The 17,093-nt window shown below is 57.5% G+C and overlaps 1 protein-coding gene across 1 annotated transcript in view; it reads right to left on the reverse strand.

Annotated features, from left to right (window-relative positions):
- Positions 1–17,093, reverse strand: part of ELAPOR1 (endosome-lysosome associated apoptosis and autophagy regulator 1) — an 82,136-nt gene that overhangs the window by 21,411 nt on the left and 43,632 nt on the right. Inside the window, exons 4-14 of the mRNA XM_034768834.1 lie at positions 14,627–14,774; positions 13,313–13,393; positions 12,630–12,735; positions 12,392–12,541; positions 10,934–11,022; positions 7,859–8,036; positions 6,953–7,081; positions 5,788–5,878; positions 4,733–4,838; positions 3,323–3,460; positions 2,601–2,855 (exon numbers count right to left, since the gene is read on the reverse strand). Of these exons, the coding sequence (XP_034624725.1) occupies positions 2,601–2,855; positions 3,323–3,460; positions 4,733–4,838; positions 5,788–5,878; positions 6,953–7,081; positions 7,859–8,036; positions 10,934–11,022; positions 12,392–12,541; positions 12,630–12,735; positions 13,313–13,393; positions 14,627–14,774 (1,471 nt within the window). The remainder of the gene's footprint in view (positions 1–2,600; positions 2,856–3,322; positions 3,461–4,732; positions 4,839–5,787; positions 5,879–6,952; positions 7,082–7,858; positions 8,037–10,933; positions 11,023–12,391; positions 12,542–12,629; positions 12,736–13,312; positions 13,394–14,626; positions 14,775–17,093) is intronic.

A 17,093-nucleotide genomic window follows, 5' to 3' on the forward strand; every position in this document is an offset into this window, starting at 1 on the left:
ATGTTACAGGATCTAAGGCTACATCTACACTACAGGGTGGGGTCGATTTAAGATACGCAAATTCAGCTACGCGAATAGCGTAGCTGAATTCGACGTATCGCAGCCAACTTACCCCGCTGTAGGGACGGCGGCAAAATCGACCTCTGCGGCTTCCCGTCGACAGCGCTTACTCCCACCTCCGCTGGTGGAGTAAGAGCGTCGATTCAGGGACGCGATAAATCAATCCCCGAGAGGTCGATTTCTACCTGCCGATTCAGGTGGGTAGTGTAGACCCAGCCTAAGCTAAAGGCAGGAAAAACTGGGGGCGGAGGGGAGAGAAAAAAAGATTCTAAGGAAATAAGTCTCGGGAGGCCCATTCTGCTGGGAATTCTGTCAGTTCCACACTAGGATAAGTCTTGAAGTCAACAGTTGCTGGATTTGTCAATGTAACTCCCGGCAGAATCTGGCCATGTACAGGACAATTGGAGCATGGTCAGCACGAATGATATGGGCAGACCAGGCCTTGGAGACCCTGTGTGGTGACCCAGGCAGTGGACTGCCTTAGCACTTCTGGTACCACAGAACATACTGTGACAGACCCAGACCAGTGGGGTACAGGAGTCTGGTAGAGGGCAAATATACTGTCACTGGATGAGTAGTTTTCTGTTCCCTGAGTGACCAGAGCAGGGGCTGCACTAGAATAATCAGCAACCTGCTAGAACCAGTTAAGCAGGGTTATCATATTTAACAAATTAAAAAAGAGGACCCACTATGGGGCCCTGGCCCCGCCCATTTCCCACCCCAGCCCCGCCCCAACTCCGCCCCTTCCCCGGCTCAACCCCACCCTAACTCCGCCCCCTCCTCCCTCCCACTCCCAGCCACGTGAAAAGGGCTGCCCGAGCGCTACCGGCTTCACGGTTTGCTGGGCAGCCCCCAGACCCTGCACCCCCGGACGGCGCTTCCTCAGCGCAGCTGGAGCCCGGGAGGAGAAGCGCCCAGCTGGGGGCGCAGAGTCTGGAGGCTGCCTGGCAAACCGTGAAGCCGGTAGCGCTTGGGCTTCGGGCAGCCCCTATGCCTCCGGACCCTGCGCCCCCGGCCCGGCACTTCCCCTCCCGGGCTCTGGTGGCGCAGGGTCCGGAGGTATGGGGGCTGCCCAAAGCCCCTAGCACTCGGCTCTTAAACAGAGCCAAAGAGTCAGGGGAGGAGCAGAGCCGCCGCAGGAGGGGAAGTGTCCAGACGGCATTTTCCCTGGACACGTTCGGCTTTTTGGCAATTCCCCCTGGACGGGGGTTTGATTGCCGAAAAGCCGGACATGTCCGGGAAAAACCGGACGTATGGTAACCCTAAGTTAAGGCAGGCAGGCTAATTAGGACACCTGGAGCCAATTAAGAAGAAACTGCTAGAATCAATTAAGGCAGGCTAATCAGGGCACCTGGGCTTTAAAAAGGAGCTCACTTCAGTTTGTGGTGCGAGTGTGAGGAGTTGGGAGCAAGAGGCGCGAGGAGCTGAGAGTGAGAGGGTGTGCTGCTGGAGGACTGAGGAGCACAAGCGTTATCAGACACCAGGAGGAAGGTCCTGTGGTGAGACTAAGGAAGGTGTTTGGTGGAGGTCATCAGGAAGTAGCGCAGGGAGTTGTAGCTGTCATGCAGCTGTTACAGGAGGCACTATAGACAGCTGCAGTCCACAGGGCCCTGGGCTGGAACCCGGAGTAGAGAGCCGGCCCGGGTTCCCCCAAACCTCCCACTTGACCTGGACTGTGGGTTCTTCCAGAGGGGAAGGTCTCTGGGCTGTTCCCCAACCCACATGGTGAATCTCTGAGGCAAGAAAATCCACCAATAAGCGCAGGACCCACCAAGATAGAGGAGGAACGTTGTCACAATACATGTCCAGCAGCCTCAGAAAAAAATCCCCTTTGCATTCACTATAGGCCCAGCCCTGCCCGTCTGCTACTGATGGGCGGGCCGCCAACTGCGTGGCAGCCTGGATTCCGCACAGGAGAGAGGAACTTGAACTCGGGATCACACTTTACAAACCCATCAGCCCAGCAGGAAAGAGACTTGCACTGGTTCGGCGACCTCACCCTGTGGTTGGGGAGGTCTGCAACACGTGCAGTCACTGCGAGTTTGGTGCAGTCACTGCGAGTTTGAACAGAGCCAGGGGAGCTCTCCCTTACCAGGACCATAGGCGCCAACTTCTCCTGGCGCCGGTGGGTGCTCGACCCCCCCAGCGCCGGCTCTGCCCGACTCCACCCTTGTCACGCCCCCATTCCAACCACTTTCCCTAAAGTCTCCGCCCCAAGTCTGCCCTCAGGGTGGGGCCGGGAGCTTGGCTGCTGGTGGGTGCTCAGCACCCACCAATATTTCCCCATGGGTGCTCCAGCCCCAGAGCACCCATGGAGTCGGCACCTATGCCAGGGACCCGACCCGGATCCTGCAGTCAGATCCAGGCAAGCCGGTCAATCTGCCCACATGACGTCACTGGAGGTACGAGGCTGCTCACACACACCAGGCTGCAGGACAAGCCTGCTCAAGATGGGGCTGACTCAGCGTGGGTGTTTGTGCAGCACCTGGTGCACCAGCCCCACATCATCATGGGTAAGAGGGAGGAAGAGGGGACAACACCTTGTTGCTCTTTGTGCCGGGGCCACAGGGGATGCAGGCCTGACTGCCATAGGGCTGGTGGGCTTTCAGGTAAGTGTTGGGTGCGCACGGGTGGCAGGCGCCGGAGGCTCGGTCAATGTAGTTCCCAGGCGGGCAGGAGGTGCAGGAGCCCGAGGACTCCAGGGCGCAGAGCCGGCAGTAAGAGGCCACCCCATCCATCACGTTGGTCACGTTGATTGAGTAGAGCTTGGCGACGTCGTTCGTATACTTTCTTCCCTGAAATAGAGGGAGCCCCGTGAGCCTCCGGCACCCACAGTGCTGCCCCAGGGCGTGCCAGGAACACAGAGATTGTCCTGGGACTGCGTGGTAGGAACATGAAGGGACATTTCCCGGCTCCCTACCTTGGGGCCTGGCCCCCGGCCCGCAGCATCTGAACCCCTCGCAAGCACTGACGTGGTGACCCTGGGAGGAAGGGTGGAGCTACCGTCCCCACTGCACAGACGGGAGCTCAGGCAGAGATGCTAAGGGACTTGCCCAAGGTCTCACCGGGACAGAGGGAGGAACTGAAGCTGGGGTCTCTCGAGCCCCAGACCTGTGCCCTGCGCACAGCTGCCTAGCCTCTGCTGAAGGGACACTGCTAACCAGAATTGATTGCAAGGAAATCCCAGTTTCTGGCATGGACAGATGGTCTCCAGGACAGGAGAGGAGCCAGGAGCTTTGGGACTGGGACGCTGCCCTCTTACCGCCTCGTGATATGCTGTCCGCTGGAAGGCCCAGGTGAAGCTCATTGTGGCGTTCTTTTCAATTATGTATGTGTAGGACTGTTTCTCTTTGGAGCCGTTCCAGGTCTCCACAGGCGTGTTGGTCCGTGAGTTCACGCCCTGCCATGGGGTGGGAAGACAAAAGGGACTGGTCAGTGGGCACCAGAGTGGTCACTTCTACCTAGAAGGGTTTCATTACCCAGACCCCCAAGTCCCCTCCCACTGCTGGCCCTCACGACACAAATCCTCTTGGGTCACAGCCCAGCCGGGCTGCAGCTTTCAAAGCACCTCAGAGACGTCTGCTGTCAGGTCCCAGCTCCAAAAGCCACTTGGGCGCTCAGCTTTTGCAGCTGGAATTCAGAGCGAGTAACTCAGGTGCTGTGACTCCCGGGCCATTTGGGTGGTGCAGTCAGACGCCCACTGGGCACCGACCTAGCCACGACTTGTGAATTGCCCACGAGACGTTCCTGAGTTAGTGTTCGCTCTAGAAAAGCTTCCAGCCATCCAATCAGGGCAGAAGTGATGCCAGGCACCTCAGGAGACCAATCAGAGAACAGGAGGGACGCACACCACGCGGCCAGTGTGAACCATTTGCACATAGTAGTTCAACCATCTCTCACTTTTATCCATTCAAGATGGAGAACCCCCCAGCCAAAGCTGAAGCTCCCGTCCTTTCCCCTCGCGGAAGGGATCATGTTGTGCATGTAGCTGGTTAGAAGCCTCATCCCTGATACCCAGACCCTGCTAATCTCACCTGACCTCTCTGCCAGGACGTGATGGCCACTCCCAGGACCGGGTTGAGAGGGGAGACGGCACTCAGCGGGCACACATGGCAATGCAGATGGATGGTGCTGGCTGGCAGACCGGTGGGCAGCAGGGGACACGGCAGTGAGGGCAGGACACTGAGGCACAGGAGTGGTGGGTTGCAGCAGCTGGGAGGGAGACCTCAGCATGCCAGGGCGGCAAGGAGAGTAGTGTGCTGGGTGGAGGGGTGTGCATAGTGGGGCGAGGTGCGGGCACTCAGAGATGCCCCTCTCCAGGGATCATTCGTCCAGCCCCTTTGGGGACAGGACATTTCAGGGTTAAGGGAATTCAGAGCTGCAGGGAAGTGCTTGAGTGACAGCCCTGGAGACAGACAGCCCCTAACCCAGAGCGGGTACAGCATTGGCAGCGTCTGGGCAAGCTTCTCCCACAACCCATCAACCGGCCTTTGGCCCCTGCTCACCGGGCTGGACTCAACTCAGAGACCTGAAAGCTGCATGTTTGCCCACAAGACAGCCCACAGCACTTTGTAGGGGGCGTGATGGGGCAGGGGAGGCCCCTCATACAGGCGGCAGAGAGCATCGATTTGTGGGAATGGAACTAGCGCAGGAAGCAGCCAAGCTGACCTACCACCATGAAGTACAGCTCGCAGTTCACGCTGCAGACGGTCTCAAAGACAAAGGTGATTCTTGCCACCTCTTTGTTCTCGACGTCCTCCAGCACTGACTGTGGGGGCCTGCGAACACAGAGCAGATCCCAGGCTGCGTCAGGCACCGGCGAGGACTGAGAGAGCACTTGGGTGAGCAGCACTGACCCGCCAGGTCAGGGTGACCAGCGCTGGGAGGCAGGTTCTGCTCAGTGACCCCGCTGAGTGGGTTTACTCCAGATTTACCCCAGTGATGGAGTTTGGGCCTCAGTCTGTCTGACCTGGCCCATAGGAGCAGCGAGAGCAGGGACTGCTGCATGGAGAGGGGGAAAATGGGCCTATCTCCCAGCACCCTCCTGGGCCAGATACTGTGCAGGGGAGACGCCCTGCCTATGGGGCTCCAGGACCCGGGGGTGCCCACCCCTCCCCAGACCACGTGGCCTTGGGAAAAACCGCAGGGAGGAGCCAGCCAGAGGGGGGCTGGAGCCACGGCCAAAGCAGGGTCCTTCCTACAGCTCTGACTAGGCTTTCCCTGCCCTGGGCTGATGGGCACGAATAGCCAATCCCCTCCCTCAGCTTCACTCCACTCCTGCCTCTGCCCCCCAGCTCTGCTGCCCTGCCCCCACTTTCCTTCCACATCCCTCTCCCTGTCATTTGTCCCCTCCTAACTAAACCCACCTCCCACAAAGTCCTGGCACCAACCCGGCTGCCCAGTTCTCCCGTCCCTCCCCCTGGTCTGTCTGGTCTGGTCAGACCGTGAGATCTTAGGGACTGTCTGTACAGCCCCTGACACGACAAGGCCTAGTCCTGGCCAGCCCATAGGCACTGCTGGAACGAGCATAATCAATAAAACCAGCTTCCTGCGCTAGGAGCAAGGGCAGCCCTTCCAACTGAGCTCATCTGTGCACTGAGGTGTAGCCCCTGCCCGCAGGGCAGTGATCCGCTGAAATCGGTCCTGTGGAGCACTGACCCCTGCGGCTTTCTGGGGCCTGGAATCCCAGGCGCAGTGAGTCCAGAGGCAGGTCACCCCAGCTCTCACCTGAACCCAGGAACGACCATTGTCAGGATCATGAAGTCGTTGTCGGAGGCGCCTGCTGCTGTATATATGTAGTCACCAGCCACCTCCCACCCTGGAACAGCAGAGGCCAAGAGTCAGAACCAGTCACAGCCTCTCAGGACTTCCAGGGCACACCCACCACCAGGACAGTGCCACAGGGACAAAGGACATTTACGGGGCAGATCAAGGTGGAGGGCGTCACACCCCATCTGGTGCTTTGTGCAGTCACTTCCCCCTGGGCAGAGGGGTGGAGTGCTGCCCCTGGTGGGGAGGGTGACAGAAGAATTCTCATCTCCCGCCCCTCCTGGGCACCTTTGTGCCCCCTGATGGGTTTTAGCCAGTGGCTTTGGTGGGAGCCACATCGGACACTGGCAAAGCGTGGGCGAGTCGCCCTCCACTGCCTGGGTGCTGCTTTGGGTTTGTTGCATTGCTTTAGGAGCCTGTACTGACACGGCTAGTCCCGGACGACGGGGGAACCGTGCGAGGGATGGTACCAGGATAACTATCGCAGGGACAAGCACCCCCTGCCCAGCTGGATCTCCGAGACCCCCTCTCCTCCTTCCCCCCTCCCACCCCATGCGGCCAGAGGAGCCCCAGGCTGGCCAAACCTCTGAGCTCCCCACACCTGCCCGGAGGAGTCCAGGGCCAGCTGCAGCCATGCCGCGTCTCCCCTCCCCAGACCCCAAGCTGCCCGAAGAAAAGCGTCTCAGATTCTTCTCTGGAAGATGCTTTTGCTATGCCCCATGCAGGTTCCGGGGCGGCTGAGGCAGCGTATTTGCTACTCAGCTTCCTGGGTTCATCAGTATTCTCTCTGGAGTCCAGGGAGAATACTAATGAATCCCGGAAGCTGAATAGCACATACCATCTCCTCAGCCGCCCAGGAACCTGCATGGGGCATAACAAAACAAAACTTCCCCCCAAAACCGAGCAACCAGGGGTCTAGCGGCAGAAGCAGAGCCTCTCCTGGCCTATTATACCCGCCGTCCATGCCACCGGGACAAAAACCTGGGTGCAGAGCTGCCCACTCGAGGGCCATCTTCATCCTGAGAGCTAACCGAGTCCCCGCAGCTGCAGCGTCTCCTGCAACAGGGGAAGCACGGCCAGCCCCCTGTGGAAAGCACACTGGTAAACGCCCCTGCACAGGTACCTGCCAACCCTTTATATTCAAAGTTGATTCCGCTAAGGACGGTCGTCTCCATGTTAGCCGGCAGGGTGTTCCACCACTTGTACTCGAAGCCCAGCGCCGGCTCGGTCCCAGCAGCACAGCTGATGCAGCCTGGGAGCAGAGGGAAACCATGTTACTCTAGTGCAGCTTTGGAAGCGGGTGGAGAGCGCTGCACTTTGGCCATGGATTCCATGCAGCAGGAGCAGGAAGGTGCAGTCTCCAGCGGTCTCACTCCCAGTCCATGGAGGGGGCCAACTTCCAGGGCATGCTGCCTCCCTAGCTGTGTGTGCAATCCATGGGGACACATGGCGGGACGCACACATGGAACGAGCAGAGGAGGATGGTCAGAGGGGGATGCCAAGGAACAGGATCCAGTGGCCGGAAGCTGAAGCTAGAGAAGCTCAGGCAGAGATAAGGGGCAGATTTTAAGTGAGGGCAATTACTCAATGGAATGGTTAAGGGATGGGGTGGATTCTCCAGGACGGGATGGAGTGTTTCTTTCTCAAATCCAGCCTCTGGCTCAACCACAAGCTATGAGTGAGATGCGGGCGTCCCTAGTTCTCTGCCCTGTGCGAGGCAGGAGAGCCAAATGCTCCTTCTTGCCTGACAACACACTGAGGAGACGGCTGGGGGTTCTGCCCCTTTCTGTGCAGGGATCCCTTCTCCATACCCCAGGGCCCTGACAGGGAGCTAGCCAGGCCTACCCTCCCATTTAGCAACATGGAAAAGGCTGGGCTGGTGACTCACCCCAGCTCAAGAACTCAAACCTGCCCTGATTCCCTGGCCCACGGAGCATGGCTAACGGGGAGAAAACCCAGGCTGTGCTTTGCTGGGAGAGCCGAGCTCCAGTCCCGCCGGACTCAGCCGACATAGACAGGGTGACATTACCGGAGCCGTTGGAGTACGAGCCGGATGGGCAGGGCTCACAGGCGCTGGAGTTGGTTTTGAAGAACCCAGGGTTGCAGGGTGGGCACTTGGTTTTCACCCCTGAGGGGGGCAGTTGCATGGCTGTAGGCAGATCCTCGCTGCAGGATTTTGGTTCTGCCCACTTAAACATTAACTGAGTCTGGAAGAGCACAGAAAGCAGGTGAGAGTAGGCATGGCCCAGCCTGGGCCTGGCAGGGACACTTGGCAGCTGGTGTGAGCTTGGTGGGGAGACAGAAAACGAATCACCTCCACAAGGAGACGCTGTTGTACATGGGACCCCCTCCCCCAGCAGTGTGCAATAACAGCCATCACAGCTGGGCTGAATAAGGCCCCACAGGGGCTCCGTGCAGCGGGTAATGCCAGAGGAGATCCCTGGCAGGGTGGTCAGCGCGTACACACTCCCATTGGCTACTCTGCACCCTGCCCAGCACGCTCCCTGGGGAGGCGAGTGGAGATTTCTTCTGAACAGAAACCACCCTGATCCTGAAGGGAAGCTCCCCCACCCCACCGCAGGCTGGCAGGCAGCAGAGCCAGCTGCTGATAGGATGCAGGAGCTGTCGTGCCAAGGCTTTGCAGTTCTACGCCCCTTTCACTGGAGGATCTCCAAACTTCATGCAAAGTTGTTAACCAACCCTCACCATGGGCCTGGGAAGCGCATTGCACCCAGCTGAGGGTTTTCCCAAGCCACATAGCAAGGCAGAGCAGAGCTGGGACCAGGAGCCAGCAGCGCAGACTCCCAGAGCCCTGCTCCCACCCCCAGGACTGTGCATTGGGATGTAAAGGGGCGGGGCTTTAAACAGAGCCAGGGAGCTTGATCCTTGGCTGCTGGGAGCTGGTGGGGCAAAGGAAGGCAGAGCAGCCCTTTGGCTGCTCTAGCTTATGCTGGTATCTCTCCTCTACACACCATTCTGCCAGCCCAGGATCCCCACGGCACATTCCAGTCTGTCTCCTCCAGGGCCCGCCTTGCCGCCAGGAACACCAGACTCCCTTTGGGCTGAGGATCTGGTGCCATTTTTAACACGAATGCTCCCAAGGGGATGAGGTGAGAAGTGTTACGTTGGACCTGTCCCTGACCTGGGGAGATGGCTCAGTGCTCAGGGCACCCACCCAGCACCCGAGAGACGTGGGATCATTACCCAGCTCCGCCAGAGACTCCTGAGTGACAGGTCACTTCGGCCCTCGGGGCCCAGCTGTACGTGGGAGAACAGCTTTGCCCTGCCCCCCAGGGGCGTGCGGGGAGACATGTGGCAAAACTGGGAGTTGCTCAGACCCCGCAGTGCCCGAGAGCGCTGGGCAGCGGCTGAGCGTTCAGAGGAGAGGGCTTGGGACAGCTCAGCACTAGAGCAGGCTGAAGAACTGTGTCACGGCTGCTCCCACACCGACAAGGCCGTTTGGCTGAAGCGGAGCCGTGTGGAGAAGAGGCTGGTTCCTGGCAATCGCTCAGGTTTGTGTTGTTATCAAACCCCACACCAGCCCCTTGACTGCAAACGTGCGTTTCCAGAGAACAAACGAAAATGAATGGAGAAGAGACTCCATTTCCCGCCGGCCGTACTCAAGAGCAGGGTGTGCTGGCAGGTCCCGCTCCAGGCAGCACCACTATGCCGCAGTCATACTGGGCTCTAGCCTGCATGCAGGTACTCGCACAGGTGCCTTCCCAAGTCTAGCTCACTCCCTGTGACGAAGTGGGACTGTTAATGTTTTCCTCAGTTTCCCCTATGCAGTTCTTAAGTATCTAGGTGGTGGGATAAGGGTGTATGGTTGCTGCAGAGCAAAGGGCCAGTGTACATAAATGCCTGACACTCTGTCTCCTAGCAACTGATGGCCTGGGCCCCTCCTCTGCAAAGGTGCCAACTGAAGGTGTTGGAGACAAAGGGATCAGGTGACCTCCTGGCCTGGGAAAGAGACAAAGCCCAGAGAAGGCGGGGCTGGATGGGAGTTTGGAGCTAGCTGGGGACTGGAAGGGAGGGCAGACGGGGGTCTGCCTCGCTGGGCCCCAGAATGGACCCGGCGGAGGGGGCCCGTTCGCTGGACCTACAAGCTCTGTTTTAGACCGTGTTCCTGTCGTCTAATAAACCTCTGTTTTACTGGCTGGCTGAGAGTCACGTCTGACTGCGAAATGGGGGGTGCAGAACCCTTTGGCTTCCCCAGGACCCCACCTGGGCGGACTTGCTGTGGGAAGCACACGGAGGGACATATGCTGAATGCTCCCAGGGGAGACCCAGGAGGTGAAGCCGTGTGAGCTTCTTGCCCTGAAGACGGTCTGCTCCGAGGGAGAGGAGGCTCCCCAAAGTCCTGACTGGCTTTGTAGGGAGCAGTTCCAGAGCATCGCCCGGGACTCCATGACACTCCCCTTCCCTGACAGCCGCCCCCCCAGGCTGTCTCACTGTCGTTACGCCTGTGTATTTAAAGCAGGACAATGGCTGGGAGTACGCAAACCCTAACGGCAGTGTAGAGGAATTGGGTGGTACCCCTTTAAGTACTTAGTGAGCCTTCCAGTGGCCCTCACTGTGTTCTGCGCACCAGGAGACCCCCGAACCGTTCAGCGTGTGGCGTGAGGCCCTGTATGCTGCCTACACTTAGTGCCACGGTTGTTCAGACCCACTGTGCCCTTCATATGTAAAAAGACACAATCCTAACCAATGGGCCAGCAGTGGGTTTGCTCCCATGGAGTCAGTCTGCTTTCCCCAGGTTTGGGTGTGAAAGACACACCCAATGGGGGAAGCTGCCCAGCTCTCCGCCGACAGGACAGGGAAATGGTCAGACCAGTCTGAGACAGAGCGCTGCCTGACGCACAAAGCAAACACACGGTGCGCTCTCTGCCCACTGCAGGCTCTTACAGGGTTGGGCGTAACAAAGGCAAGTCAAGGTTTGCAGACAGGAGCATGACTTAAGTAAACTGTGTCCTTTCAATAGCTAATACCGGTCAATGCTTTGAACATGAACAGAAGAGCACAGTGTTACTGCGGTGCTAAACAATAGAAACTTGTGACTCCCGAGGCAGCCCTGTGATAATAAGGCAGACTGGCCGGCACGTACCTCTCCACTGGCGTCGCAGACCGTGTGTGTGTAGAAATAATCCTTATCTGTGCAGGGCGGACGAGGTTTGCAAGAGCTAGAGCCTTGGTCTTTGTTGAGAAAGAAAAAGATTGTGGTTAAAACTAAGCAATGAGAGCAGCGCAGCCCACTCAATCCCAGAAGCACAAGTAGCATGTGCCGCGAGAGAACAACGTTGGCTCTTCCTCAGCATTCACACCCTCCCATTAGCGTGTCCAGGGTCCCTCACGTGATGTGGGGCTTGTCTATGATGCACAGACTAGCTGCTGCTCGCTGATTAACCTTTCCGGGGTCTAATGGTGCGTATTCCCCCCAAGAGTCGCTGTCAAGATGCACTGACTATGTGCTGTATGTTTATCTACCTAAGGTGTCTTCCGGCTCCTATTGCTGGAGTAGCCTTTGGTGTGTTTCTCCTCACATCCCCAGTGAGGCAGGGCAGGGCCGCTATCCCCGTTGGACGGACGGACTGCGGGAGGGGAGAGTAAGTGACTTTCCCAAGGCCTCTGCCACTGAACTACTGCATGACCTTGGACAGGTCACATCCCTTTTCCATGCCTCAGTTTCCCCAACTGGCGATACTGATACTGACCTCCTTTGTAAAGTGCTATGAGAGCTAGGGACAGTATTACTGTTGTGACAGGTTCCCGAAGGTGGGACTTTCCTGGGCCTGCTTTCATTTCGATGGGATGCCCCAGAGAAGTCTGCTGGCCTTCGAATGACCTGCTGCGCCACATTCTCCAGAGTCAGAAGTTTCTGGTAAATGCACCATTCCATTGCAGGAATGTTGTAACAAAATCACTCCCCTTTATAGCAGGCCTGAAAAACTGGAACCTCGGGGGCTCCCCTGCTGGCTCTGGGGCAGGGGGGGACAAACTGTTTCCAAGCAAACAGAAGGGGGTTGGGGGGGATTTTAAACATCTGAGCAGAGTTTTCTTTTGTAAAACCAGACCTGTTCCCCCCCCCCCCCCCCCCCGGTTTTGACCTGGGCCCCCTTTATCTCACCCCTTCCCCCATAGTTTGGGAGAAGGGCAACAGAGGTTCAGTCCCATCTCTCTGTGCAGGGCTCCGTGGTCATCTCTGGGGACGCTGGCATGGGAACAAGCAGGAAAACCAAAGCAGCCACCTTCACCCTTAGTTTCAACAGCAGTAAGGGGGTGGGGGGAGGGGACAGCAATGCCCGGGGACGAGTCCAGGGTCTAGGTCAGCCTCCCAGTGGGCACTGCCGGGGGTGAGACAGGTGCAGCCGGGAGATCCCACAGGTGGGCAGGGAACAGGAAGTGATACACCGATGGTAATGCGCTGGCAGCCCCTGCTGCTCGGGGCGGATTTGTAGTGGAGTGAGAACAGCAAAGCTGGGCCGGGTCATGTCAGAAGGTCCCAGGGTGCCTAACGCAGCAGCTGTGTGTCGGGGTGCAGGCCTGGGAACACACAGCCTGTTACCTGAATAGGTGTCTGGCTCACACCGCTGGCAGGAGGTAGCACCCTTGCTGGAGTAGGAGTTGGCTGGGCACAGCTGGCAGAAGGAAGATCCCGAGGTGGCGGCGTAGGTGCCCGCTTTGCAGGGGAAGCATTCCGAAGTGAAAGCCACCCCTGGGGCAGGAGGGAAGGACACCAATTCAGCTTGGACTGTGGCTGGTGGGGAGTGGCTGGTGCGATCGTGCAGTGGGTGAGCGCGTACCTGTGATGCCAACGTTCCGCACCAGCACGGGTTTGGGGACCTGGGACCACACGGAGAAGGCCGTGGTTCTCCAGTACAGCACGTTGTTACCGCGACTCAGTTCCACCTACGAGATTAAACAAAACCCCCTGGGGGTAGGTCAAATCCTGGCAGGAAATGGGACGCTGCTTTGCAGAGTCCAAAGAGGCACTGGCTGACACAGGAATGGGGGGATACCCAGTGGTTAGAGCAGGGACCCAGCTCTGATCTCACTTGGTTTCAGACCGGTGCAGCTCCACCAAGCGCAGGCACTCCCGACTTATAGCAGCGTGGGCAGGGACAGAATCAGAGTCTAGCAGTCCTGCACTCAGCAACAGATCATCTGTCATCCTGGGCCTTCGAACCAGCTGTGCTGACAGAGGGAGTGCTGGCTGGGACACCGGGGATATCCCCTGTGGCCACGATTTTCTAAGTGAACAGTCACTCTGGGGCACTGAGTGTGACCCCAGCAGCTATTGGTTGGATTTTAACTGATCACCCCCAGTGATGGGGAGGAGGGATCTTTGCCACTCCTCCAGCAGCCCTGGGACACAGGGTTAGCTCACTGGCTGTGAGTGCAGAGTCTCCACAGCCTGCCAGCCATGCCCCCAGCTGCGCCACGCTGTGTGGGGAGATGGAGGATCTTGCAGTTGGCTCCTACTTACGTTGTGGGACTCCCATCCCTTCTCCGTGGTTCTCATCCACCGGGACTCCTCCACGGTCGGCTGGCACTGATCATTCTGAACCTACGGCACATGGAACTCGGGCTGAGGATGCAGTTTTGGCAGGTCAGTTCTCAGAGGCATGCTGCTGGGTTCTTAGTGCAGTTTCTCACCCCACTGACTGTTTTTGAAAGACCCTTCCACTGCCATCCCAGTCCCCTGCCACAGGGCAAAGCCATCAAACTGGGCTCTGTGAGATGGGTAACGTACACAAGCCGTAGAGCATCACACGAAGGACGGACATCAACTGTAGGGACCACCCACAGAGGCTACATGTCCCAGCATGCAGTGCTCCACCCAGCAGCTTGAGATGGAGCACTGCATGCTGGGACCTGGAGTGTTTGTTTATTAACCTGGAGAACAGCCCAGCCACACTTTGGCCATCCTGCCCTCCGGGTCAGTGCAAGCAGGCGGCACTCCCAGCAGTTGGGCACCAAGAGAATCCTGCGGGCAACCTTGAACCACCTCCTCCCGAGCCAGAGGGATGGGCAGGGACCCTCAATGCACGTTTTCTCTTGGGGCTGTGACAGCAGCTGGACTGTCCCCCGCTAGTGGCATCTGAGCCATGTGAGAGGTCAGGAGCCTGCCCCAGCCATGGCTAACATAGCTGGGTCAGGTAGCTCAGGCAGCAGAGCAGGGGTGGGCAAAGTTTTTGGCCCGAGGGCCACATCGGCGACTAGAAATTGTATGGCAGGCTGTGAATGCTCACAAAATTGGGGTTGGGGTGCGGGAGGGGTTGAGGGCTCTGGTTGGGGGTGCAGGCTCTGGGGTGGGGCTAGGGATGAGGAGTTTGGGGTGCAAGAGGGTGCTCTGGGCTGGGATTGAGGGGTTTGGAGAGCAGGGGGGTTCAGGGCTGGGGTAGGGCGTTGGGGAGAGGCTCAGGGGATGCAGGCTCCGAGTGGCGCTTGCCTCAAGCGGCTCCCAGAAGCAGTGGCATGTCCCTTCTCCGGCCCCTACATGGAGGCACAGCCAGGCAGCTCTGCACGCTGCCCCGCCCGCAGGCACCGCCCCTGCAGCTCCCATTGGAACGCGTAGGAGCCGGAGCGGGGCCGTGCAGTGGCTTCTGGGAGCTGCATGGTGCGGCTCGCGGGCCAGCTTAGTTTGCCCACCCCTGCAGTAGAGGCTCACGTGTTTAGGTCCCAGGTTCAATCCCTCCTGACCCTCCCAGGGTGTGCATCAGACCAGCCCTTGGAGACTCTGATACGGGAACGTGTCCCGGAGAACTCCAACGAGGAGCAGCAACCCAAGGAGACGTACAAAGAACTCAAAGACGATGCTGCTGTCCGGGTAGATGTACTCGAAGGAGACGGTGCCAGACTGCTTCAGGTTGACAGCGTACATCAGGGTGGCTGTGCACTCGTCTGTGTTGGAGGCAACGTAGTCTCCCAGGGGCACCCAGGTTGAGCTGGAACAGCGAGAACAGCACGGCAGTGAGCAGAGCACCGAGGCCAGACGCTGCTCAGGGAAGGGAGAACTACAAGCACAAAGTGAGGAAGAGCATCGCTCACCGGGGGGGAGGAGCGACAAGGCCCAGGGGTGAGACATTCCCAGCCTGCCCCATGGAGCACACAGGCCAGACTGTGCTCTCAGTCAGGTCAGTGCAGTCACTGGCATCACCAGGGATTTGCAGATGTGCTCAGAACGGCATAGCTGACTAGAAAGGCCCCGCCCTGAGCACTGTGATCACTGCACCTTCCCTTAGCGCATCTTCTTCGCTAGCATGTCACATGGCAGGAAAGCAGCATGCTCAGTGACCTTCCTTCCTTCCCCACCGCTGGTCGCTGCTCTGAGCTGAACAGACCGATCTGGCCCTATTGGGAAGAAAGGGGACAAGGCTCCGCAGAGCTGCATCTGCTCTGAGTGTGCCCGGAAGTGGGATGAATAATTAAAGTGACGCTAGAAGTAGGTTACATTTGCAAGTTGCATAAACGCTCTCGCTAGTGCCATGTCGCAGTCTTCCAGGGAGAGTGACTCATGAAAAGCTTGTTTTCGATTGAAGCCTTCGATCTGAGCCTTCTCGGCGCGGGAAGTGATCAAAGGACAGGAGGGAAACGAAGTTGTGCGGGACGGCAGACTGCGAGTGGTGCGAACTCAGCAGCAGGGAGGAGACCTAAAACCTGCCTGAGCCCTGTCTACATTCAGAGTTGCCCTGGTTTAACTAACGGCATGTTACTGAACTCTTAATTAGATTTAAACCAGGCTTAAGTAAATTCTTTGCCAAATTAAGCTAAATCAATGTAAACCTGGCTTAAATTAGCAGTAATGCAACTGAATATAGACAAGGCCTTAGTTTCCTCCAGCAGCTGCAGTTAGCAATAGTGCTCTCCTTCACCTCCAGCTGGGTAGGTTGCTGTGGGCTGTTGAACAGCTGCCATGTACCACCCCATAGGTGGCTGCAGTTCAGTGATGGAAGAACCAATACCTGTGCATCTATCCACCCCCTGTTGCTGGTAAAGCCCTCGGCAGGCTTTCGGAGGCCAGAGGCTATCGCATTCACACTAACAAATGATAATCAGCTACTAGGGCTGGTTGCAGTGACAGGTGCCTTACAATACAGACGCTGTTTCTGATCTAGCGCAGAAAGATAACACCAGGGATGATTTAAAATGGCCGTCCCTGCATCCAGGCAGGTGCTGCTGGACCCTCCCTGGTTAGAGGGCCGGGGCTGACGTGCCTGCAAGAGTGCCAGGCTTTCTATGCAACTCTGAAGATGGGAGGAGTGGAAGTGGGGGAGGGGCAAAAGGCAGGTCCTAGAAGGTGGCAGGATCCTCAGCCTGGATCAGACCAGGCGCCATCTAGCCCAGTCTGGCGCTAACAGCACCAGCTGCTGCAGAGGAAGGGGTGAGAATCTCAGCGAGTACCGATGGAATATTGCTCAGAGCCCAGACAGTCTTTGGCCGGCTCATGCTATGATGCTCCAAGGATTATAGCCCTTATCTCATTAACACTTTAGTCTAACTGTGGCTGTTCTTATCCAGAGATGCCTATTCCATTTTTTTTTTAATCCTACTGAGCTCTTGCCCTAACTAATATCATGTGACAGTGAGTTCCACAGGTTACGTATGCACTGGGCAAAAATTGAAGGAAAGGGGCAGTGCAGTGTTGAGCCTGCACAGCTCCAGGGGTGCAGCACACCTGGAGGGATGTTAAGAAAGGGTGAATCCATACTATCCAGGAAGACTTCCTGATGGCAGGAGGTCACCCAGGGTAAAAGATGGAAGCTCTATAGCTTGGGACATTCAACAGCAGGGTTAGAGAAACCCTGGGAAAGCGTACAGCAGGGAAGGGTCTTTCCGGATTGTGGGCTGGACGCTCTAACGGATCTGTAGCTCCCAACATGCCCGATGCCAACTCTGTCCACATATCTATTCAAGTGACATCATCATAGGACCTAATCACATCAGACATACCATCAGGGGCTCGTTCACCTGCACATCTACCAATGTGATATATGCCATCATGTGCCAGCAATGCCCCTCTGCCATGTACATTGGCCAAACCGGACAGTCTCTACGCAAAAGAATTAATGGACACAAATCTGACATCAGGAATCATAATACTCAAAAACCAGTGGGAGAACACTTTAACCTGTCTGGCCATTCAATGACAGACCTGCGGGTGGCTATCTTACAACAGAAAAGCTTCAAAAACAGACTCCCAACGAGAGAGACTGCTGAGCTGGAATTGATATGCAAACTAGATACAATCAACTCAGGATTGAATA

The sequence above is a fragment of the Trachemys scripta genome, chromosome 4 (assembly GCF_013100865.1).
Source record: "Trachemys scripta elegans isolate TJP31775 chromosome 4, CAS_Tse_1.0, whole genome shotgun sequence".
Lineage (NCBI taxonomy): Eukaryota > Metazoa > Chordata > Testudines > Emydidae > Trachemys > Trachemys scripta.